At 44.7% G+C, this 25,854-nt stretch overlaps 5 protein-coding genes across 5 annotated transcripts in view; 1 reads left to right on the plus strand and 4 right to left on the minus strand.

Annotated features, from left to right (window-relative positions):
* Positions 1-1,308: 1,308 nt before the first annotated feature.
* LOC126567596 (CCR4-NOT transcription complex subunit 9-like) lies at positions 1,309-2,417 on the minus strand. Its single transcript, XM_050223812.1, has 4 exons — positions 2,001-2,417; positions 1,737-1,931; positions 1,578-1,669; positions 1,309-1,435 (listed from the first exon to the last, which is right to left on the minus strand). The coding sequence occupies exons 1-4, from the start codon at positions 2,415-2,417 to the stop codon at positions 1,309-1,311; spliced, it is 831 nt and encodes a 276-aa protein (XP_050079769.1).
* A 2,100-nt stretch (positions 2,418-4,517) lies between these two features.
* Positions 4,518-25,854, minus strand: part of LOC126568390 (CCR4-NOT transcription complex subunit 9-like) — an 83,128-nt gene continuing 61,791 nt past the window's right edge. The window contains exons 2-5 of the mRNA XM_050224859.1: positions 5,422-5,889; positions 5,158-5,352; positions 4,999-5,090; positions 4,518-4,855 (exon numbers count right to left, since the gene is read on the minus strand). Coding sequence (XP_050080816.1) covers positions 4,675-4,855; positions 4,999-5,090; positions 5,158-5,352; positions 5,422-5,859 — 906 coding nt within the window. The 5' untranslated portion in view covers positions 5,860-5,889 and the 3' untranslated portion in view covers positions 4,518-4,674. The remainder of the gene's footprint in view (positions 4,856-4,998; positions 5,091-5,157; positions 5,353-5,421; positions 5,890-25,854) is intronic.
* Positions 8,056-17,546, minus strand: LOC126568195 (probable citrate synthase 2, mitochondrial). The gene is made up of 4 exons (XM_050224636.1): positions 17,455-17,546; positions 12,875-13,033; positions 9,825-9,951; positions 8,056-9,119 (listed from the first exon to the last, which is right to left on the minus strand). Exons 1-4 carry the CDS (start codon positions 17,500-17,502, stop codon positions 8,056-8,058), a joined length of 1,398 nt encoding a protein of 465 aa, XP_050080593.1. The 5' UTR covers positions 17,503-17,546.
* Positions 18,257-21,151, plus strand: LOC126567597 (arylsulfatase B-like). Its single transcript, XM_050223813.1, has 4 exons — positions 18,257-18,261; positions 19,312-19,722; positions 19,784-20,479; positions 20,545-21,151. Exons 1-4 carry the CDS (start codon positions 18,257-18,259, stop codon positions 21,149-21,151), a joined length of 1,719 nt encoding a protein of 572 aa, XP_050079770.1.
* LOC126568003 (zinc transporter 9) lies at positions 21,778-24,311 on the minus strand. Its single transcript, XM_050224398.1, has 7 exons — positions 24,258-24,311; positions 23,452-24,172; positions 23,257-23,383; positions 22,599-23,005; positions 22,207-22,535; positions 21,944-22,132; positions 21,778-21,869 (listed from the first exon to the last, which is right to left on the minus strand). Exons 1-7 carry the CDS (start codon positions 24,303-24,305, stop codon positions 21,825-21,827), a joined length of 1,866 nt encoding a protein of 621 aa, XP_050080355.1. The 5' UTR covers positions 24,306-24,311; the 3' UTR covers positions 21,778-21,824.

The following is a 25,854-nucleotide window of genomic DNA, read 5'->3' on the forward strand; positions in this document are numbered from 1 at the left end:
GCAACGATTTTTAGGCAACTTGAAGCCACACTGAGTTGTCGTAATTCTGCAAGAGATTTGTTGCCCAAGGTATAGTGTGCACAACAGGCGTGGTAGCGTGGTAGGCTAAGCACCTTGCGCATGCGAAGCAAATTCTTCAACAGCGGCTTCATTAACAGCCTCACACCCCTATCAAAGACTAGGATGAAGAGGAGAAAGACCATGGCGTAAAAATCATTTTGGGGTACTTTCATGCAAATGTTGGTAGAGAGCTAATTTAACCACCAACGCACTAAAAATCACAGACTGGGCTTGTCACAGGTTGGCTTGTCTGCCTTTTCTTCAGCCTGGCACAAGAGAGGGCCATTCAAGCCTCGCTCCAGATACTGGATATCTTTAATTTGAGCTCTTCTATCCAGCACAAGCATGCGAAACCGATAACCAAAACGATAGTGGCACCACCTGTGGCCTTGAATTACTCGCAAGGGTGTTGACTGCCAACGGATCCTACTACAGCCCTGAGGAAACTTCTCTCGAAAACATGACACCTGTCCAAATATCTGAAACTCTCTTAACTGCGTTCGAGAGGAAGGTCCTCAGAAGGGTTTTGTGCTAACTACATGAGTGGTAGGATAATGGAAAAAGCCACCGGACGAACCAGCTCGAAAGTCTTTTTAGCTAAAATCTGCCAAAATGCTCCGAATATTTGAATGGCAGGCCCGGTGGTAAAGGCGGCCACCGGAATATTCGAATGGCAGGACCGGGGTTCAAAACCCATCCGAACCGTCCCCCCGACGTTGGTTAGTCCCTTAACTAACTACGTGGCATCGGTAGTCTAGTAAGCCAATTTCGATGGCCGGCAGAACCTTAGAGATCGTTAAGCCAAGAAGAATTTGAATGGCAGACTACCTCGCTCGACCGTAGCGCCTGATAAGAAAAGTGTAGCCGAATAGTAAATCCCTCTGGCGGTAAAAATATTCACATAACTTGAATTATTCTACTATCTGATGGATGAGTCGCCAAAGTTTCACGCGCCTATCCTCCCTTACGAAGAACTCACTATCCAGCTATGAGTATCTCTAGAATAAAAGCCAGTAGCCCAGTGGTACCCCAGACCCAAGAAAATCATAGTTAAATTCTAACTCATAGCGAGGGATTCGAACGTCCAGTTCCTCTTATTCAGGGATCACTATCTGGTAATAGCTCATCAAAGCAAAAATGAAAGAAACAAGATAGATAATGAGGTTCCTCCTTTTGTCGCGTAACGGTCAAACTCTCTGGCTCTAGCTGTACGGTTACAGCCCTCGAAGTGTGATTTTGAATCTAGCTTTAAAAATCGATGTTCCTTAGCAGCATCATCAGCAAGTCGTTGGTAACTGTGTTCACCTGCAGGCACGCAGTAAACGTTCCATCCCGCAGCTGATCAGGTAAACATTGACGCAATGCTTCGCGTGCACTATACAAACGAAAATAAAAAGAGGTGTTGAGAAATGAGGTTTAAAAAGGATCGGAACAGAACAATTTTGCTAGGTTCGAGCCGGAACGGTCAACGCTTTGCAATGTACTGTACTGTTTGCTTTGTAATGTAGTTTTCTTACCGCGGATTATCCGACAGTCGAAGGTAACAACGTACGACATGCTTCAACAATCTAGCCGATGGCTCCTTCGATAGCGAGATTACCATCTTTCCCTGTAGTGGATTAAATGATTACTAATTTTTGCTTTTCTACCTGTTTTCCATGCATAAACAAACTCACCAGAATTATGGCAACATGCGAGAACCGATCGTACGTGTGACAGATGTACGACAAGCCACTATCGTCCAGCAGAATTTTTTGCAATATGAAGGTGGCCACCGTTTTGCTCAGTTCCGAGCCCGACTCCATGATACGCAGGCACAGTGGAATGATTTCCGTCGTAAGCAGGAACGTTATTACTTCCTGCTCGTCGGTCTAAAAAATAGATAATTACACAATAATAAAATGGTCCATTCTCATGTTCCACCGTTGCTTTATGTTTACCTTTACCAGCGCTCCGACCACAACGAGCGACGTCAGACGTAGATACTCGAACGGACGCGTCTTCGAGGTAGTGTGCAGGAACGGATACAGAAACAGTGGAATGTGTGCGGCCAGAAAGGCAGAACGCGTTTCCGGATGGGAGGCGACACACTGCAACAAGGCTAGCGCATTACACACCCGGTTCGATTGGTGTGCCGTGAGGGTGGCCGGATTGATCGACGGGTATATGTGAATGATTTCCTGCAACAACGCCGCCATCGTACCTAGGCTGTGCCACAGGATCGGGGCAAGGTACGGGATGGAATTGCGCTTCTTGCTCAGATTTTCCAGTGCTTTTTCCCGCGTTTCCGGGTACGATAGTTGATTTACCCACAGGAAAACCAATTCTTTGTCAGACATTTGCTGTACGCCGTCCATTTTCACAGAGCTACTCAGTTGAGCAGAATTTATACGCACCCGATGAACTGGTGAATCTTTATACACGTCGGACCACATTTCGTTGTAACTAGAAATTGGCGACAGCATGTTACGCGCGTCTTTCAAGCGTTTGTGAAGCGTTTTTCGGAGCAATATCTTCAACGGAACAAACCAAATGGAACAAAACGACCACCTCAGACAAATTTCACTGTTGGACCAGAATAGGATAAATAAATCTCAGTTTTAATTTTAAATATTGAATTCTGCTATGTTTGTTGAATTTTATGAATCATAATTGAGTCCGTTTCAAATCGAACGTTACAAAAAAGGTCTCTTAAGCAAAAGCCCTTTCAGGACTGCAGGAGGTTTCTTCGCCATTTTTTGTAACAGGGATAAGAGCGCCTTGCCCATCCCCTCAATACTTACCCAACCTACTGCATTAAGCATAGATACCGGTTAAGTACTTCCGCCGTCATCTACCAATCCAATATCATTCATTAGAGGCTTTCATTCTGGTGAACGCCTCAATGCCATCATTCCATCACAATTTGGTTCTATCACGCCACCTCGCCACCAGTCTATCTACGTCTTCCAAGTGGACAGGGAAGACGTAGATAGACTTTACGAGCTACGTCCATAGCCTGACACCGCAGCCTGACGATGCTAGTACGAAGCACAATGGAAAGAGCATCGTATTGATCGATGCGCAATCGAATTTAGTAGCTTACCTATAGATGAGTAGATGTCTGCAAGGGACTTTATCCATCACCGTGTCAGGGCGCCGCAAGAGATAGCTGGTTGGATCAAGTATAGTATTTTTAAACAGGAGTGGCAGTGGATCTTCAATCGTCATCTGATATCAAAGGTTTTGTGCAACTTGCTCGATGGCCGATCCTGCTATTCGCTATTGCCTATGCAAAGAGATGTAGGAATCTCTCATAGTTGATGCTGCTGCACTGTTGGCCTCATGTGTAGTATTGAGATATTGCGTTTGTGTCCATCTCTCAACGATTCTACAGAGGCATCCCTGATGAAGGTGCCAACTGCTTCCCAGGATTCACAGTCGCTGTTTACTGTCGGACGTCCCGCTGCGGAATCGGACAGTTTTCAACTATTTGTTGTACAAATATCCGCATCTTAATTGTTGTGTCATCCTTGAAATTAAACGCATTTCAACACCCGCAACAAGCGTCAAATTATGTTTCTATGCACATTTAATACTAACCAGGTGTAGGTATTGAGTTTAGGTGTCGTTCTTGTCTATCTGCACGCGAAAACCTCGAATAACAAGCTCTCGTTTGGAAGGGGTCTGTCAAATGTATCGGAATTTCTACTAACGCTTATCTGCCTTTAATCATTAATCTATTTCTGCGTATTTTTATGTTTTACAATGTCAACCAAACGAAATTTGAACTTTTCCTATTACGAATTAGTTGGTTCCTTAATGTGTTTTTAATGCTCCCAAATTTTCTTTCACAGAAAGCTCCTAAAAACGGGGAGGGAAATTGAATTTTTTTGCCTAACTTTTTACCTCTTCGAACTGTTTGTCTTAAAAATTGTCTGTACACAGGTCTTCGCACGTATCACGTCCACTAGTGCGCAGTAGTAAAGCAAAAACCAATCTCTATTCCACAGTGTACAATTATGCGGGGCGAAACGGTTTGTCTCTTCTTATTCCGGACTTAACGACTAGACATGGGGAAAACGATCCATTTTCAAAGATTTAGTGCGGTTCAATTCATGCAGTTTCGTGAGGCGATAGTTCGACGATAGATCATTGTGGTTCAGAATAAGTTTTCCCGTGCCTGATAGTTATCGGCGATACGGCTTACTGGACTTAATGGTACCACGTAACCAGACGGTCAGTCCTTTTGTGAATGGTAGCGACGATGAGCTTTCACATAAAGATCCCCGCGTAAGAAGGACTTCCTATCCAGGACTTATGACTATCTACGGGTAATAATGTTGTCACGGAAACCAGAAATTAACCATCAACCTCTCGGAATTGTAATCCGATATTGTTCCAAAAAAGAAGATGACAGTTTAATTCTAATCGTAGTGAGCGGTCCGATCGTCCAGCTCGTCTTACTCTAAATTGCTATCTGGTGGTAGCTCACATTAGCTCAACAAACAAAAAAACTGAAAGAAAAAAGACGGACAACGAAGTTGCTCTCTACGTTGCCTGACGGTCAACGCTCTGGCACTGGTTGTACGGTTACAGCCCTTGAAGTGTGAATTTAAATCTGGTCTTAGCCGCTTACGAGGCGAGCGGAGCAATGCCAACCTGGCGCGGATCGGTCACGGGTCCGGCTGGTGTGTCGAGATTCTTCAGCAGCATCGTCAGCCAGTGCTTGGTAGATTTGTCCTCCTGCAGGCACGCAGTAAACGTTCCATCCCGCAGCTGATCAGGTAAACATTGACGCAATGCTTCGCGTGCACTGTACAAACGAAAATAAAAAGAGGTGTTGAGAAATGAGGTTTAAAAAAGGATCGGAACAGAACAATTTTGCTATGTTCGAGCCGGAACGGTCAACGCTTTGCAATGTACTGTACTGTTTGCTTTGTAATGTAGTTTTCTTACCGCGGATTATCCGACAGTCGAAGGTAACAACGTACGACATGCTTCAACAATCTAGCCGATGGCTCCTTCGATAGCGAGATTACCATCTTTCCCTGTAGTGGATAAAATGATTACTAATTTTTGCTTTTCTACCTGATTTCCATGCATAAACAAACTCACCAGAATTATGGCAACATGCGAGAACCGATCGTACGTGTGACAGATGTACGACAAGCCACTATCGTCCAGTAGAATTTTTTGCAATATGAAGGTGGCCACCGTTTTGCTCAGTTCCGAGCCCGACTCCATGATACGCAGGCACAGTGGAATGATTTCCGTCGTAAGCAGGAACGTTATTACTTCCTGCTCGTCGGTCTAAAAAATACATAATTACACAATATTGAAATGGTCCATTCTCATGTTCCACCGTTGCTTTATGTTTACCTTTACCAGCGCTCCGATCACACCGAGCGACGTCAGCCGTAGATACTCGAACGGACGCGTCTTCGAGGTAGTGTGCAGGAACGGATACAGAAACAGTGGAATGTGTGCGGCCAGAAAGGCGGAACGCGTTTCCGGATGGGATGCGACACACTGCAACAAGGCTAGCGCATTGCACACCCGGTTCGATTGGTGTGCCGTGAGGGTGGCCGGATTGATCGACGGGTAGATGTGAATGATTTCCTGCAACAGTGCCGCCGTTGTGCCGAAGCTGTGCCATAGCATTGGAGCCAGATCCGGGACTGATTCACGCTTCTTGCTCAGCTCCAGCAGTGCCGTTTCGCGCGATTCCGGGTTCGATAGTTCATTTATCCACTGGAAAACCTTCTCGCTGTGAGACGCCATTTGTTGCATATTGCCTGCTTGCTGTACGCCGGCCATCCTCACCAAGGTTCTCGACTGTGCTGGATACTTTTCCTACCGTTAAAGCACACTGGTACAAAGGCTTACCCGATTGGACTAGTGAACGTTTGCACCACACAGCAGCGTATTTTGATTCGGTTTTAATTAGCAGGTACAGCAGCAATGTTGTTCTCTTGCAACAAATGCAAATCCGACAGCGGCACAAATGAAGCGTTTTCTGTGAAGCGTTTGCAGCAAGATTTTCAGCTGTCACTCTTTTGCGTGTGCGTAATGCAAGGTTACGCTAGATGAGATTTGCCACTAAACACAAACGCAAGGTTAATAAATAATTATCATTCAAATAAATCGTTATTGTGAAATTTTTATTTCCAGAATCTTTTACATTGAAAAAACTATCTTAAAATTTCTCGTTTTCTTCACAGATGATCAAGTTTCTTATACGCCATACATGAAAGTTCAATTTATTAAGTAAATTTGTACGAGAAAGCTTCGCAGCTTTGGCGCCTTTGGCAGTGTTTTCAATGTGTGTGCAATACAATTCGATACAGGCGTTGCGATACATTATGGGTTTCTTTGTTTTATTGTCAGGGTGAGAGAATGTATTTTCCGAGGTCTTTTCTATTAATGCATTAGCGGTGTTTGTCATAACTTTTTGTTTAATTTATTTACTTGTTAACCAAAACAAACTCATCCACTAACTAATATCGAAAGTCACCGAACGGAAAGCATAACACCTAGCCAAGTCCGAGAAGGAGAAAGTAGAAGTAAATCGTGTCCTTGTTGATCAACTCACTACACGTACAGCAGTTAGCAAAGCAGCAATTTGGCGCTTCCTTATTGTTCGCATACATTTCGCACCCTGTGTCCAAGTCATACGGTCTCGGAAAGCAATAAATATTAATTATTGGGTCGGTGTACAATATAGAACGGGCACAACATTCATGCCGAATTGATTGCATCCGCCTAATCAAAGAGTGTATGCATGTGTAGTTTTCTATTTTCTACCTCCCCGAACTTGACTTAAATATCTTTGCACATTAACGTGTGAAAGAAAAGATCGTTTAAATTATGAACCTGAACAAAGCGAGGCTTACTGCTGCCACCATAGAGCAAGAATCCATGTCAAAACAATCATTCTAAACTAATTAAGTTGCTAGACGGTCACGTCCACAGACACACACTCAACTTATTGCAAATTAATCAAAAGGAACGCTGGAACCTGTAGACCACCATACGGTCATGTGGAACACGCTACTGCTACGAGCATTACACACGTGCTAATTTAAGCTACTAATTTAAATATTAAATCGATTTCTTCTAACCATTTCTCACTTCCATTCTGTGCCAAGGGATGAAATGATCCAATTGCATTCATTTTCATCGATTCGAGACTACAACAGAACGATCCCCTTTTACCCAGAACAGGAAGAAAAAAACATAGGAAAACCCCACAATTCTTTCTTCCCTTTTTCTTTTTCCCAACACGACGACTTCTTGATGTTTGTTTTTTTTTTCTTCTTTTTTTGCGACACTCTCTACGAGAGAGGATAAGGTATTATTATTACATATTTCTTGTTTTCTTTTTTTTAAGTTGTCGTTTTTCCTGTCGCTCCGACACACATCCTGTCTTGCCGTCGTTGTCCTTCAATCTTTTCGCTTAAAGCACGGGAAGAGGATGTCACGCACCAAATACAGCATCACCACATCGGGAAGGGACAAGGGGATTGTTTATCTATCCTCACTCTAAAAGCTATTTGTATTATAGTTTTTAACTCATTTACTAATCGCAGAGTTTGGTAGTTTTTGGTTGTGTGTGTGTATGCGTGTGTTACACTTCTATATTCGCTCCTAGCACGTTTCTTCTTCTCCTGAGGAGACTGAGGACTAACGTTTCCCCGGCATAACTGGCCCTTAATATCGAATAGAATTGCTTCCCGATCTCCCTAGCCCTTTATGTACGTGTCCTTCGGTGTTGTGGACACACTGCTCTGATACGGGATCAGCTGCTGCTGTTGGTTCTGTGATGCGGGGACTTGTGGTTGCCGACGCCACAATTCGTGTTTGCTTTGTCGGTGTGTTTAAATTACTCATTTCGATGAAAACTTATGCTTAGAGTTTGCAAAGGATGCGAGTGTGTGTGTGATTTAAGTGTGTTTTTTGTTTGTGTGTGTATGGTTTATTCAAGGGAGGCAACTTGCGCTCCTCTTTCCCTTTTTACTTGGAGGTGGCCTTGATCAGTCCATCGGTCGACATCGATTTCGGGCGCTCGATCGGCAGACCCAGGGCACGGTCCCACACCAGCGAGGCCAACACACCGAGGGCACGCGACACACCGAACAGTACGGTGTAGTAGTTCATCTCCTTCAGACCGTAGTACTGCAGCAGCACACCAGAGTGAGCATCTACGTTCGGCCACGGGTTCTTCACCTTGCCCAGCTCGGTCAGGATTGGTGGCACAACCTTGTAGATGTTCGAGACCAGCCCGAACAGCGGATCGTTTGGCAGGTGCTTGAGGGCGAACTCGCGCTGGCAGGTATAGCGGGGATCGGTCTTACGCAGCACGGCGTGACCATAGCCAGGCACAACCTGGCCCGACTTCAGCGTCTTCCAGATGAATTCCTTCACCTTATCCTCGCTCGCATTGTCGCCCAGCTCCTTGCGCAGCTTCTGCAGCCACACCAACACTTCCTGGTTGGCCAAACCGTGCAGCGGACCGGCAAGACCGTTCATACCGGCGGCAAACGACAGGTAAGGGTCGCTCAGTGCCGAACCGACCAGATGGACCGTGTGTGCCGACACGTTACCACCCTCGTGGTCACTGTGGATCGTCAGGTACAGGCGCATCAGCTCGGTAAACTTCTCGTCCTCGTAGCCCAACATCTTGGTGAAGTTGGCAGACCAATCCTTCTTCGGATCGATTGCACCAATACCCTTACCGTCGCGGTACGTGTTACGGTAGATAGTGGCCGCAATCACGGGCAGCTTAGCGATCAGGTCCATGCTGTCCTCGTATACGTACTCCCAGTACTTGCTCTTGTGCACACCATCCGAGTACGCTTTCGCGAATTTGCTCTCGTGGTTAAGAGCAGTCACGGCGCAGCTCAGCTGCGACATCGGGTGGAGCGAGGTGGGCATGTTGTTGAGCATGGTGACCACGTGCGATGGCAGTGCAGCACGGTTAGCCCATTCGCGGGACAGCGCATCAACCTGAGCCTTCGACGGTACGTCACCAGTGATCAGCAGCCAGAACAGACCCTCCGGCAGTGGTTCCTGACCACCTGGAACGAACGAAAAAGAGAGAAGGTATCGTAATGAGCGAGCGTTTTAGTATTATTCAATGCTACCCCTTTAAGGGACAGTTGTCTAAACGATCATTTTAATGATCGTTATGTCTTTAATAGAAGAAACGATTAAAAGAAAAAGGACAAGTCCTCTAATTTCCTTACAAAGTGTCTCCTAACGCCCAGTGCCATGGCTTCTGATGCAGAAGAGCTTAAAATAAATTATTACAACTAGCAAACAATCCGAGGTAACCGAACGTCCCTTCCACTGCCGATGTACATCCGACTGCATGTATCACATACGTCCTTCGCGCCATTACCTAACCTCATGTGACTCGTGTTGTCTCGATAGCGATTATTCAACCTTCAGCGCGACTGCATTTATACATCTCGTGATGCATCGTCCGTCGCAGGGACGATCGATTCCGGTCAAACAAGTTAATAATACAAATTTCGATTACTTCATCTACATCTATTCCTGGGCTGAATTCATAATGCATCAAATAAAATGTTAGATATTTTGAATTACTTTTCACTCCTTCATTTTTGAACTTTTTCCTTGAACTTTGCTTGAAAGACTCAAAATCAGATTTTTGACGATCGTCATTAAAAATTGTCTTACAATATTTACGCTCATTGTATATTAAAACTAAAAAAAAACACCCTTAAAACGTTACAAAAAACCATTTATGTAACACCTACCTGGTGCCTTCGGGAGCACCTGCTGACATTCGGGGATCGACAAACCGCGGAAACGGATGCCCTCCTCCGGATCGAGTACGGAAGTTTCGCACACCAGACCCTTGATGCCACGCATACCGCCATACATCTGGAATGATCCGAAAGCAAAAGACAAACAATTAGTATTTCGTACAAAATGATAAGGTTACTACTACAAACGAACTATTCGAAAGGGGCGGGAACATAACCGGAAAAAGCCTCATAACGGTTGAAAATTTCGGGTACGATTTTTTTTCATATCTTCTCCAAGTGTTCCATTCATGTGTTCATTATCAGTTCTGGCAAAGGCACCGGAAGGCTTTCCAAGAAGAATTCGATGCCAAATTTTTGCAATAATTCTTGCCAGAATTATTCCAGACATACCTCATTGTGGGGAGTAGAGGGGTCAATTAAGAATTAACACACTTACACCCCTGGCATCATATCGACCATGATCGACGCTGATGCTCAATGGGGGAATGAACATCGAACCATTTCAAGACTGCCCATTAAACTGCTGTCTACCACGAGGTTGGCTCTGCTGATGGAAGCACGCAACGAAAGAGGCGACGATAGCAGGCACCGTGCACAACCAACCGCATTCACGACAAGCGGACGGGCCTTTGCCTTGGAGCGTTATTGAACTTGACTTCATTAAAAGCCGCTGGAACATTAAGCGAGCGCGTGTGGAAGAAGCCTGAGAAGGACTGGTTGAGAGAGAGAGAGAGACAGAGAAGCAAAAGCGAAAAAATCCCAAAGAAACCCCAGAGTAGACGACACCGTGGACGCACAGCAGCAGCAAAATGGAGATAAGTGAAATCCCCCCATCCTTCGATCTGTGTCGGTGTTATCATGTCGACATCATATGTGCACGGTCGGTCAGCTGACCGTACTATGATGTCACAAACAATGTGGGTGCGGAATGTTTTACACAAACAAACGGGAAAAAAAGTTGAATTTGAAAAAATCGACAGCCATTGAACACACCCGCTGCTACTACTACTAGTGCTGCCATACGCAATAGCATCAGCGCTAAAATGCGCTAGCCACGTTCCTTGTCCCATTAGCGTCCTAAATATTATTTCGCTACCATCAGCACAAACAACGACTTCGAAGGTTTAAAGAATCTTGCTAATGAGTGAGAAAACAAAACTACCGAAATGATTCTTTTATTTTTGATCTCTTGGAAGTGTCTAACGCTGCCAATCATGTGACGGTACACACGTATAGAGAGGGAATCTGATCGGTTCACTCTACCAAGGCAAGGTGAAAGATAACTAAGGTACAAGAGTATTAGTGTAGCTAGAAAAGGGTTTTATCTGCTTAGGCATCCTAGTTTAGCCTTCCCACGAGTATACAAACGCACTAGCCAGCACGTTATCTTGTCCCGTCCTCAAGGTTCGATACAATACAATTTGCTCGCGCCCTTCAAACTTCAAATCAGCTCAAACGGTAGTTAATTTCATTGTGAATGGAACGGTCCCTTACCGTGCGATGATCACACGTAAAAAAATCACCATGAGATACACTCGCACACACGGCTATTATTATGCCAATTATTTCACATTCTAGCTCCGGACGGCCGCAATCCTACAATGTGCAATATTATAATGCACCCACAATCCACATTTGACGGTACACGTTTGCAGGGAAATTATTGGTAAACATGCTATCAGTGCACTGTTTACAACCGTTTGATCGATGTGTCTCATCTCACTCGAGCATCATCAGCATGAAAACTCCAAAGTACAGCCATAAAGTTTGCTGGGACCGGCGTTTGCTGATTGTGTGAGAAAAATAAACGAGTGAGCCGGTTAGCGGGAGTATGCGGGAGGAAGACGGTGGACAATTTGGCACGTGACATGCACTTCCAATAACAACTTACTATTACTCGCTACAAACGTTAAACGTAACGCAGAACATTCTGGTTGACATATGGATGACATTGAGTGTTGGCTTAGTAAATAGTTTACCGACACTATGCTAATGTGCTGGTCACAATTTCTGCAGACAGAGACATGCTAACACGTTTCATGCTGTTCCGTAAATAGACAAGATCTTCCGTAAAAAAAAGTAAATGATAATAAAACTACCTCAAATGATTTAATGAATTCAGAGACGATGGACAGCCAAATGTATCACTAGAACACTTGGCACTGATCGCAATACAAGCGCTCAAAATCAGTAAATAATCTGTTAATAGATTCCATCAGTCGTAAAGTTGCGCTGAATATCCAAAATCGATGTTTTGGATATCCTAAATTCCTGCAAAATGAATATTACTTTTATAGTCGCATCATACGATTTGCAGCGAATTCCCGCTTCACGTGCCGATCATACGAAAGCACAATGATCTCTCTGTCTGTCTGGCCGTTATTACATCAAACCAGTCGCCGCACGGACGCATTTCAATCATCCCTACTAGACGCTTGCCTGCTGGTGGTCAACATCCAACAACCGGTTCATTGTGTATGCCCAATGATCCGACCGTCGAGCGATGACACGCTCCAGTGACTACACTGCCCGCACAGAGAGGGAGGGAAAGCCAGTCGGTCAGTAGTGCGACGATGGCGACGAAACCTGGTGCAGCAAATCAATTGTCAACCAGGCCGCCGCAATTTGATAGCAGTCGTTTAACTCAATTAGGCAGGTCTTGTGTCTGGGGTAAGGGCATGCGTGCGAGCACACGAGGCAAACCGTTCTGTGATTACATCTCCCTCTCGAGGAAAGCGATAGGGATATGTTGAACATTGCGCCAAACATAGAATACACCGTGTCTCCACCATGACCTTTTATATCCCGCGATACGTTCCCTGGGATGTCAGCAGAGATCAAGCATGTTGAATACTTGTCCCTACATTTTCTCACACTAGAGTGCATTCACATTCGGGTGCAATGCTAAATTTAAACCCATCTTCGGTGATTGGGCGGTAGCAGTCGACTGCATCTATGCCTGGTCCCGAATTTTTAACCTCCAAAGAATTAGCGACGGTTGGGGGAGGGTGGTAACAGGCCGACAAACAAACACTTACCATATCGACGGTGACTTCGCCAACTTTGGTGTTGCCGTGCTGCTTGCGGAAGTTCTTGATGCGCTCCTGCTCCTTCGGAATCTTTTCCGACAGGACGCCCTTCAGGTCTGTGCTGTCGGAGGCATTGCGCACAAAGGTAGTGATTACCGGCAGGGCATTCTGCAAATGAAAAGAAGAGAAAACAATAAGTATGATAAAAGAAAACGAAACACAATCGGAGGCGTCCTTCTGACGCGCGTTTCTCGCGGATCGATGACTTTTTCTTTGACGTAACAAAGTATTTACAAAACAAACGCGAATAGACTGTAGTCGGGACAGATATCAGAAAACGGAAAAAATAAAACGAATACAGCAAATCTTTCGATTGCTCGAAGAATCCGTTTGGTACATGCGTAACTTTTACGCCCGAGACGCGAATGGGATTCGTCCGTGGCGTGGTTAATTATAGACGTCCTCCGTTCGTCAGTAGCGAAAGCAAAGGAACGAAAAAAAAACGTTGCACAAACTTACATCCAACCCATCCTCCGTAAAGTGTGGAAACAGATTGTGTTTCGGTAAGACCTATTGCATATCCCTTCCTAGCAGTAGACGATCACGAGGATCAAGTGCTGAAGTGAGTTACTGTACCGTCGTATGAAGTCGTTATCATTTTATGTTTAAACTGAAAATTATTCTTCCACACTGCTACGTGATAGGAGGGGGTATCTGGTCAGTGTGTGACTTATCTGTTTATCTATCGCGACGCCAGTTGCCCGTACAAGCTGAATTATATTTTAATGCAGACAAATTCTCCAGAATGTTCCAGCCTTGCTGATTTCTGATTCACAAACAGCACACCTCCTTCAGTGGCCTTCGAAAAAGAATTGTTCGAGATGATGACTATTACGGAGAGGAATAGTTTCGACTGACGCCAACTCATTCTTAGGATCTCTTGCGAACTGAAACCCATAAAAAGTGTTGGGACATAAAACCTGTTTCATTGACGTTGGATGTTGGATAGTATTAAAAAAAAATCCAGCACTCGTGTCCGTAATCGAGTTGACTCGAGTTCTTCCCACAAGGGCAATTCCCCATCGTGGCGTAAAATACTAAAGAACAGAAAAAATCTCCAACAACCGGTTATAGCCGGTATGTTTTCCAATTTCTTTGCTTACAAAAATCTTCAAACCAATAGCTTGCCTACTAATGGGCAGATGCCACAGAGCAGGGAAGCTCTACAATGGGGCTAATGCTCTAGGAAGCAGAATCAGCAGAACCGTAAGCCGTATGTAACAATCGAAAGAAACCGGGTCACACACCGTGAAGAGCTAATAGAAAACAACCGAGCCAGAGGTGATGTAACATCAGCCACCTAGCTTTGCATTATCTAACGGTTCTAATACACACACACGCCCCCATCGGGCTTGGTTGCCTATCGATCGATAAGGTTGGCATTTATTCTGAGACAAAAATAGGATCGCTGTACGGTAAAGCACGATCGGTGTACTAACACTAATTTTAGCCTCAAAGATCCCGGAACATTGACAGATTCCGAGCGAAGAAGGAAGTCAAGCGTCACAGCAAAAAAAAAAAATCGCGGAAGGCTTGGCAAACTGCCTACCTATTCGTGCAATGACATTGTACCTTTTGGCCTGTCGCGATTATGTCCTTAGCGTGAGCAGTCTTCTCCCATCTTCCAAATGTCATCATCATCGACCCTCATCGTGCTTTCGTGGCATAGCAATGCACACAACAGCTCGCCTTTATGGGCATTTCATTCTCCATGTGGTCGGCTCGCTCTCAATCGTTTTAATGTCCTCCAACCAATCACATGGAGGGAAGAGCAGCAGTTGGTGGGCACAAAAAAAGCATTGCCGCACACTATGTCCGTACAGATGCGTCCGGCAAAAGGTCTCGCTGGATCAGGTGATCTTTGCACGGGTAGTACAATCATTTTCTACGGTCGTGCACGGTCGTCGCCGGTGCCTGCCAATCCGATGGTGTGTACGTATTGCGCTACGCAACTCCGCGCGGAATGGCTGTTGATAGGAGATTTCTTATCGCGCGATAGTGCCACCGGCTTGGTGGGCTGGCTTGATAATGGATGGGATGGATGCAGATGGCATTGATGGATGGATCGCGGGGGTAATCTCTCTCTTTCTCTCTCTTTCTCTCTCTCTCTCTCTCTCATTCTTTTTAGGGATATAGAACATGAAGTAAGGGCCACCGTAAATTTCAAGCAGTTGAAATATCGAAATTCAACTGCCAAAAAACAAAAAAAATTGCAATTTTAGCTTTTTCTACGTTGCCTCGTCTAGGTAGTTTGTGTATGCGCCAGGTGCTCAAAAAGCGATTTTAAAGCTAGAAAATTTTATAAGAACCTAAAATTTATATTTTCAAATCGATCGTGGCACGTGGCCCTTTCAAATAAATTTCCAAAACTCTAAAATCATCACGCAGGCCATATCGTATTGAGCTGCTGAACAAACTGATTGCCGTTTGACTGACTTAATAGGTTCAAACCCCCGTGGCAAGCTCTACTGCCTAGGGGGGCTTATCGTTGACATTGAATATTTTATCATTTCTACGTCACCGAATCCAGTAAGCGATTTTTACATTCCATGTCAATTTCTCGATTTGTGTTAAAAGACCAAATCAGCAACTAACCAGTTTGTTATTAAAGGAAAATATTATTACATAACGAAGAGAATATACCCGTACTTCCCGCCGTCCGTTTTGTTAAGCTATTTTACTACAGAAATCTAATTTTGGCCGTCACACAAACACCGAGTCATGGAAAGGGAGTAATCGATAGCTTAAATCATTTAATACTACACTGTGCAAGCGAGTATTTATGACCCCTTTTTTCTACAACGGCCACATTTGCAATGGTAATTTGCGCACTGGAGGAACCCGAACTTTCGACCAGCAAAAGGCGCGTTTTCTCTTCCCTGGTACTGCGCTTCTTGGCTATTTTACGAGACAAAAATAATTCTTGGACACTTCTAAGCAGCAGCAAGTGAAGTAAGATCTTTTTAACGATACCCAACCTAACCTAACCTAACCTAAATTTAAAAAAGAGAATCCCAGAATCTTTAGAAAAAGAAACTAATTTCCCTGCTTCATCGTTAAATCATAATAAAAACACACACCCGCACGCAAGTGGAGTTGTTACCTAACATTTCGCTCCACACACAAACCCGCTTTTTGCTCCCCTGTAGTGGGGAATGAAAACGAGGGAAAATTGGGAGAAGTCATTGGATTGCGTCAAGTGACGACACCGAACGCGACCAATCTTTCTCTGGTAGGATTTTTTCCTCTGCGCGCGCTTCACTACGTACAGGGTTTTCTGAGGATATAACGAACAAGTTCGCCGAGATATGGATTCATTCAGGTATATTATCTGCAAGATGTAGTCTTTGGATTGTTCCCGCAGGATTGTAGAATCACACATTTTTCATCCTAGTTTATATAGCTCTGTACATAGTAACTGTACAGTTTGCCTAGACATTTTACAACACAATACGGTTGGACCAAAAACGCATGATTCTATCCAAATATCGAACAAACTGACGACAAAATTCGAGCTATTTAACATCTTAACAAATCAAACCCCCTTAATCTTAACAAACCCCTGTAATGTGCTCCTGTGCTTTCTACTACTATTTAATGTCTTTCCTACATTATTTCGCAACTCCTTGTGTGTATGTTTTTTTAAAGCGAATGATAAGGCTTTTCAAGATGCTTTATCGAATCCTCTACGAGCCCACACAAATCCGCCTATTGTGCAAGTCCCTCAGTTTTGCTTAGTTTGCCATTTATACCTTCTCTTCCTACGGCTACTCAAACACAAAATTATCTCATCATCGGCGCCTGTGTGTGCAGGCAGAGGCACAAGCAGCAACCGCATCTCGCGCTTCGTAGCAACCCTCCACACCACACAAGCCTACTTGATGATTAAATCCACGTTTTCCACGTTTCGCAAGGGCAGTGCGACGAGCGTTTAACCTTCGCCTCAAACTTCTCCGTCTTCACCACATATTCGTGTACGGATGAAAGATTTTCTCTATTTCCTCCAGTTTTACAATTCACACACATACACTTTCCGAAAGGAAAACGATTTTGTACTGGAATGTGGGCAAGAGAATTTTCACATTTTCACTTGGACAAAAGTAGGCACTGTTTCCTTTTTTGCGTCACTTGTGTTATGTAATGGATTCGCTTTTTCGTCTGTGAGGCGGAAAAAAGACAACCGCCACACATATCCGCAATCTCGGCCGTGGTCCGCTTTTTACACGGGACAAGTGCGCACGATGACGCGGTCAAGTTCTTGAGCAAATCGCGCACACACACACGCACGCACATATTGACACCACGGAACACACACGCCATTCGTGTAGGGCCGTAAAGCAGCAGGATATACCTCCTCTATTCAAGGACAGCACGCGCACGGCCAGTTTAGTGGGTCCTTTAAACCCGCGTGTCAGTCCTATGGTCACACGTTATCACAGAAACGGTTCCGTGGCTCATTTCCTAGTCGCAACGTGGACGACACACTTGACGATGACGACGACAACGGGTTACTTTTACCCAACACTCACCTTATTGGCACAGGCCAATTTGGATGCATAGATGCGGCTGAGGGCCATTGTTGCTGCTGCTGCTGCTTCTAGTGATTGCTGCAAGTAAAGTGCCGAACGAGAAGAAAAACGGTATAAGTCTCACACCACTCGAACAACTTCTGTTCTACCACGGTCGGTTAGAGATTTTGGTGGGCAACGGGCAGGTGGCGGTATCACACTACGCCACACGACCAGGAAGCCGGTAAAGTCCGAACCCAATATTTGTCTGCTTGGCCGCACGGTCCAAACTCACTTGGTCTCTTCCGCTGCCGATAAGCGAACCGCGATTGCTGAGACGTTTTTCGACGACTTACCTATTTGTGGAAATGCTATATTCCGAGAAAAGTCCCGAGCGCGCAAGTCGACGACGGTTTCGCGGGCGACAGAAAAGAAAGGGTAGCGATGGGCATTCCGAGTTGAAACTGTCGGAACGGTTTGGCTCACTAGTGGATGGATCATTCCGAAAAAGGGACCGCTTTTCTTGATCGAACTGGTGTGAAATTGAATTATTTGGAGTGTTTCAGTTAAATTAAATTATTTTGTTGCTTTAAAAAGTGTAAAAAAACCATCAAAATTACAAAAATTACAAGTTTAGACAACAATATCAATCATACGGATTACACATACTCATTCGTTCCCAACTCTAGCAGAGTGAGAGGGAAGATATTTTAAGATGCTTGACGTTCGGAAGGTGAAAGAAGGCCCGACTACACGTCGCTCTTTCTGATGATCTGATTTTTGTTTTTCGTTTAGCTTTTTGTTATATTTTATAGGAATGACAATGAGGTTAAAAACAGTTGAAATTTGCTGAGCTTTGTGCATTAAAAAATAAATTTTCTTGAACAATTTTATTCACTCACGCACATTTCTACGTCAACACAAATCAAAACGTCAACACGCCGGGGCAAATACACTGTAAATTATGGCTGTTTGAACTCTAATTGCTTTTGTTTTACCAACAGAAAACAGTGCACTAGTAAAAAAAAAAGTCTAGCAAAACAATTCTTATTAGAAAGATAGCTTAAACCAGCGCTAAGTTGCTTCTCCTTTTTGTAAAATAATCATTAATTTATTTGTAGGGAGCGTCCCGCCAGGAAGGCGACAACGGCGTAGGTCTTCACACGGCAGAACCATGTTCAAATCCCATCCGGGCCACTTAGTTAGGACTGACTATCCAACTATGTGGTATCAGCAAGTAATCCACGTAAAACTAAGAAGAATAAAAATAATTTGTTTATTCAGCTTTCTGCTCATCGTAAACAGTGAGATAATCATGTTTACCAAACCCATGCTCACAATACCCAGGGCCAATTTCACTTCCACCAACAGCGGCACTTTTTTATCTTCTGCTCTTCTCCATGCGGGTACCCCTAGTTGCGAAAAACGGGGTGAATGTGTGAAAAGATATTTACAAATAAATAGCCATAAATGCCGCCACCCGGGTTTTTGGGGGTAACAGCAAACACGTGTGTGTGTATGTGAGATATGTGAGATGTGATATTGCATCAGGGGGCCCCTGCGACACGCATTCAAATTCTCCCGCGGTGGCAGTTATAGTCAATCACGCACTTTGGCCTGGTTGTAAGGGGCCGACTGCTGCTCATCGGTATTACAACGAAAAACCGGTCGCCAGTTCACGACCAACAGGATCAGGTTTTTGGAGTGTGTGTTTGTGCGAAAACAAAAAGTGTAGTCACGCACTGTGATTCAGAAAACGATTCTATTGTGCACCGTCTTATTGCTTTAAGCTAATAGTTGACAAATTGGTGACAACAGTTTTTATTTGTGTTCATAATTCTATATCCATTAAGTCACGAATGGGGTTTGTGCTGCTAGAAGAGAATTCCAACTGATTGAACAATATCGAGGAATGTCTTCGTCTAGTGGTCGTTATTTTGGGGCGATCCTTATTGGCGTTCATCTGGTACTGTTCTTCAAAGTGGTGCATGCTGCAGCAAGTCCTCGGCCCAATATCGTTTTCATTTTAGCTGATGATTTGGGCTGGAACGATGTCGGTTTTCATGGATCCGCACAAATCCCCACGCCCAATCTGGACGCGTTGGCCTACGCGGGCATCATACTCAACCGGTACTACGTGAATCCAATCTGTACTCCGTCTCGATCCGCCCTTATGACGGGCAAGTATCCGATACACACCGGTATGCAACATACAGTACTTTACGCGATGGAACCGCGAGGACTTCCGTTGGCGGAGAAACTGTTGCCACAGTACCTGAAGGATCTTGGGTGAGATGGTGCGTTTTTTAAATAAAATTTGCAAATATTAATTTTCGATACAAAAGCACAGATACTCCAATCAAATGGTTGGTAAATGGCATCTGGGACACTATCAGCTTCGCTACACACCACTCCAGCGTGGCTTCGACAGTCACACCGGTTTCTGGACCGGACACCATCATATGAACGATCACACGGCAGTCGAACACGGCCACTGGGGTCTTGATATGCGGCGTGACTACGATGTAGCATACGATCTTCACGGAAAGTATACAACGCACGTGATCGGCTCGGAAGCGATCAATATAGTGCACGATCACAATACTAGCGTGCCCTTATTTTTGTACGTAGCACATGCAGCCGTGCATTCGGCAAATCCTTACGACTTTCTACCAGCTCCGGATGCAACCGTCGAGGAACTGAACCACATAGAAAATTATCGTCGGCGTAAGTTTGCTGCCATGATGGTGGAACTGGACCGAACGGTCGGTAGTCTCGTGGAAGCATTGCACGCACGTGGCATGCTGGAAAATACGATCATCGTGTTTAGCAGCGATAATGGTGGACCGGCGGATGGATTCAACGATAATGCCGCTTCAAATTGGCCACTGCGGGGGGTGAAGAATACGCTGTGGGAAGGTGGCGTACGAGCGGCCGGGTTTATTTGGAGCCCAATGCTTCAGAATGTGAGCCGAGTTTCGCACCAAATGGTGCAGGTTAGTGATTGGCTTCCGACGCTTTACGAAGCAGCAGGTGGCAATGTCAGGTGAGAGGTTTTTAAATGTTGAAGAGCGGTTGTGTAAATCTCCTCATGCATGACTATCTTTGTAGCTCCCTTCCAACCGACCTGGACGGTATCAGCGTGTGGCATGAACTGAGCAGCGGTACACCAACAAGACGCATCGAAATACTGCATAACATCGACGACATTTGGGGCAGTTCGGCACTTACCGTGGGCAACTGGAAGCTTGTCAAGGGTTCGCACTACAATCGCACCTGGGACGGTTGGTACGGCCCGGCAGGGATTAGGGATGAAAAAGCCTACTCACTGGATGCCGTCTCGGGCAGCCCGGCGGGCCAAGTAATGGAGGACCTGAAAATGCTTCCTTCGCGCGATCGCATAACGCAACTGCGCCGTGAAGGTACGGTTTCGTGTGGTGCCGGTGCTCACATGGCAAACGAATGTAACCCGCTGGAAAGTGCTTGTCTGTTCGATGTGGAAAGTGATCCCTGCGAGTACAATAATTTTGCCTCCGAACATGTGCACATTTTGCAAAGCTTGCTGGCACGGTTGGCCGATTACAACAGCACGGCTGTGCCGCCCGCGAACTTAGAAGATGATCCACGAGGTGCACCACAGCACTGGAACTACACGTGGCACAACTTTGGCGACGAACCGGAACCGGAAGTTTTGCTAAACGAAAGTCAAGATTGGTAGCGACTGTTGTCTAGACGCTGTATGTCTATCACTATGGTAAAACAAAAGGGAAAGCTCTGGAGATCCTCTAGCTTTAGACGAAACTATAGATCAGACGAGGCACCAATACCAAGTTGTTAATACTGAGTAGCTTTTTATTTTTCATTTTCAACACACAAGAAAAAGGTCATTAAATAACTTCTAGAGAAAAAAATAACTAAATAAATTAATTCTTTAGATATTAGATTAGAATTAAACATTACAACAGCTTCCCGTGTTCTATTCGTATTATTATTATTAACATCAGTAGAATCACAACAGCTCTCTAGTAGCAGTTTGCATCGGTAGACAAGCGTTAGTTTGCGTGTGTTTGCTTTGCATTTATTTGTTCTATTAGTAGTAGTAGTAGTAGTAGTAGCACAGTATATTGTCTAACAATGAACATCGGCGAAGGATCGGCCGGAACTTTTCTATTGTATTTGTAGTTGAATTTTTTAAATTCTACACTTTTTTCCTGTTTGCACGAGCTGGAAAAACGCGCACAGACAGTTCACATGGACAGTTCTTGATATCTTTTGATCGACATTTTCCTTCCTCCTTTTATAGTGCTTACGCCGCAAAAGCGTGATCATCATCAGTATGACGATAAAAAATAAAAATTCAAAAACTAAGGAAGCAAATTTACTTTTACCGCTTACAGTATCTCCAAATCACAGTGTCTTATTTCGGGGAATTTTTTCTGTAATTATAAGGTGGTAAGAAGAGTATTAACATGGAGTTTTTTTTAGTTCTAGTTCCAGGTGCGCTACCTACCCGTAGTTTCATTTCAATCCTATCAATCTCACCACCCATCAGATCGACAATGTTTTCGCCGTGCGTCAGCAGAAATGCTTCTAGCTCGTCGATCGTTTGGAACGTGCGGACCTCCTCTAGCAACAGGTTAAGATCCTGCTTATCCAGATACACGCGCGTTAGCTCGCGTCCATCGAAATCCATTTCAGCCTGCAAAACAAAAATTCACAAAAATGAAGGATTTATTCAACGGATGCTCGAATGGAACCTTGTGGCTCGATTACCTTATATCTAACCAAAGAGTTCCCCATATCTATACCCTTCACGTCATGGATCGCCCGGATCATAATGTCACTCTCCAGCTCAGCATTGATCTTGTCGAGATTCTCCTGGCGAATCGAACGCCCAACCAATGCTGCCACGTTCGTGTAGATAATGAAGGACGCCACGCCACCGAGCATGCAACCGACCAGGAGCGATCCTACCGCATCCGGTATCGGTGAACCGGTGTAGGTGGATAGTCCCATGCAGGTCGCTGCCAGTGCTACACTTAATACCGCGGCCGCATCCTCCGTAAGTACTACATTAACGCACGGATCCTGTCCGCGGACGACTAGAATTAAAAAGGGATTATTATATGCCTAAACACAACAAAACTTCAGTGTGTGCCTCTTACCGTAATCTCTAAAGCTCATTCCTAGGGCTTTTGCACCACTCCGACAGCTATTGATCGCTACCAGCAAGGTGGCACCTTCCGATACCAGCGAACCTCCCAGGATAAAGAATGCCCAGAAAAAGTCATCGATCGGATGAGGATCTACGAGCCCCATGATACCGTGATAAAACGACAGCCCCGTACCGACACAGAAAATGCCGACGCCCGATATTAACGATGACACATACTTCATGTTGCTGTACCCGTACGGATGATCGGAATCGGCGATCTGCGTTGACTTGTGGATGCCGTACGCCAGGATGAGCTGATTGATCGTATCCGCCAGTGAGTGGATCGTTTCCGCAAACATACTGTGCGAACCCGTATACAACCAGGCACCGAACTTGAACAGACAGTTTGTCGCATTGCTACCGGAGACAGAAAGAAAAATCGAATTAGGAAATTAGATCCTTAGTGAAATCCTTCTAGTGAATGATTTAAATAACCTCCTAATAATAAAGTGTTTTTACAGCTCTTTTTGCATTTGAAACGCAAATAGTGTCTAAACTCATTTGGGAATCGTTATCATCAAACTCACAAAAGGGAGTAAGTGTGAATTAATTCTTTGAAAAGAGCTGTTAATCTCATCACTCGTCCTTAGAATGTAAGAGGGAATTACATTGCAATCGCCGTCAGCACCACCTTGCCCGACTTCCCAAACAGCCCCGGCTCAGAATCGACCACGTTTGTGCGGCTGCCAATCTCTCGTCGGTAATCCCGCAATCTTCGCTTTACCGTAAATATATCTGCAATAGAGGTAAAGAATATTATAATTAAATTCGTCTTCAGATTAATTTACACTCTCCTAACATACTCTGTTGATGCATCTTTTTCTCGATTTCACGTTTCAAGCATTCCTTCAGTAGGTTTTCCCGCGATCCCCACACCTCGATCGCTTTCGCTTCCACATCCTTCCGCCAGTAGACCGTGATCGGCGGTTCTTGCTCGTAAGGTGAGCGACGTTTTGTTTTGGCTAACGATTCCAAATCGGACGGTTTAAGCAAAAAATCCGACATCGCCCGTACCGGCGTGATAAAGTTGCGCTCCAGCGAGGAGCGTGAAAAATCCACCCGGATGCGTTTCTTCGCTAGCTGGCGATTCTTTTCCGCCAGCTGTTCCTTCAGATCAGCTTCCGCTTTGGCTCGGGCATCCTCTTCCGCTATGAGGGACGGTTTCTGTGCATCCTCCCGTTTCCCCGGCTCCTGTTTTGGTTTTTCAATGATAATCTCCTGCAGCTTCGAATCGGTCAGCGTGGTTTTCACCAACAGTTTGCCACGCTTCGTGTCGATTTCGAGACGCGATTCCTGCTCGATCGGTGAACTGGTGGATTGCACGCCACCTCGTGCTGCTACCTTTGCCTTCAGCTTGTCCTGCTCCTCCTCCTTCGACTGGTTGACGACGCGTGACGAGGTGAAACTTCTTTGGCGGTATCGCTTATCGCCACGCAACACCTGTCCAGTCAGTACGGCGTCCATCCACGCGTGCGGCCTTGGTGGGCATCCGAGCGAAAGTTTTCGCATCGGCACCTGATGCAGCTACAAAATGAAAATGTGAAAAAAACATTACATAGAAATTGTTTGTTTATGATCGATCCGATCGGTCGATCGAGGGTTTAGTCACCTGACTCCGGTGGCATAGCAACAGCCATGCTGCTCGGTGAATCGTCATGTTGTGAGACCGATTTAAGAGCAAGCGTACGATTGGGGCACCTCCACCTAGGGGGGGAGCGTGCCCTATGTCCTAACTTCTTTCGGGTAAAAATGGGGTTCGGCCGGTTCCTATCTCAGCGCTTAAGTTGGCAGTAACCGGTACGGGGGGATGTAGGAATTTGGTTGCGAAAAGGCCTTCTTTCACAATTAATTTTGCCGATATTTCACAACGAATGGGTACATTTTTCGCATTCCCTGTAGGCTGTTATGGCTCACTGTTATATTTTTGCACTTATTATTTCTTGCCGAAAATATTCTGTTTTGTTGACAATTTGTGCTTGACGTTTGCCGTGAGGTTGTTTTGGCAGCGTATACACAAGAAGCAATTTTGTTTTGTAAAATTTTGTTATGCAAACCTCGCAAATGTTGAACAAAAAAATATTTTCAAAAGATTCTAATTCAAAAGATCCGTAATATTTTTGTTGTAGAAACAACAAAAGTTAACATGAAAAAACATCAAGATCTTAATTTATGTCCAAAAGAATATCTCTAGTATTGAGTCTAGTGTGCATCCAATTTCACCTTTTGTTTAAATCTGCACGTCCAATGATCGTACCGCTCATGTTCGCAATTGCCGATCTATAATTCGCTTTACAAGTAAAAAATATGTTGTATTATTTTCCTGACAACACAAAGAGCCTTTCTAATTCCCTTTCATAGACTTTTTGATTAGTAATTAAAAGCAAATATACCGTATTTTCTAGTGTTGGGAAAAGCGAGTCCCAATCGGGACTAGAATCTACGGCGATCGGAAGAGGGCGAACTCGATCCCAATACAATCGAATCCTTCAATTAGATTATTAAATCTCCCTAGGGGATAAGGATCCTACTGGGATTCGATAGGGGATATCCCAATTGAATTCCAATAGGATCGATTCCTTCAACCGAGCACACCCGGGATATGGTGCCCTTTCACAGCTCGGAGAAGGAAATGTCTCCCAGCAAAGATGAAACGAGTATACTAATTTTAAGTTTATTGTAAGCAATACGGCCTGGCCGTCCTTTATGAATAAAAAAAAGGATCGATTCCTTCAATTAGATTATTAAATCTTCCTAGAGTAAAGAATCTTCGAAATCCCGAATCTGCCAACACTAGTGCAGTCGACCGGTGTAATACAAACTATGGGATTACGACAGCCGTTCACAGGTCAACATTGCTTCCTTTTTTCCACCAAACTCACCACACCGCAGCTTCGTGGTTTTTTACCAACACCTCGGTTGATTTTTCATCGCTCTCTGCTTTCTCTCTTCGATCCGTGAAGGTGTTCCGTGATATGGTGTGAACAAAAATTGGAAAATTTCATAATTTCCAGTGTCCCGTGCTGTAAAAATCCGACAAAACTTACAGCCCAAACGTGCAGTGCATCAGAATAGTGTGCGGAAACATCGAAAACGGAACTTTACGTAAGTAAAATTGGGTTTGAAAAAATTTGCCTAGCACATCTCGTACAGCGACCAGATTTTTCTTCTTTTTGCTTCTTCCATACATCGCCGCCATTGCAGTACCA

The sequence above is a fragment of the Anopheles maculipalpis genome, chromosome 2RL (genome assembly GCF_943734695.1).
Source record: "Anopheles maculipalpis chromosome 2RL, idAnoMacuDA_375_x, whole genome shotgun sequence".
Classification (NCBI taxonomy): Eukaryota; Metazoa; Arthropoda; class Insecta; order Diptera; family Culicidae; genus Anopheles; species Anopheles maculipalpis.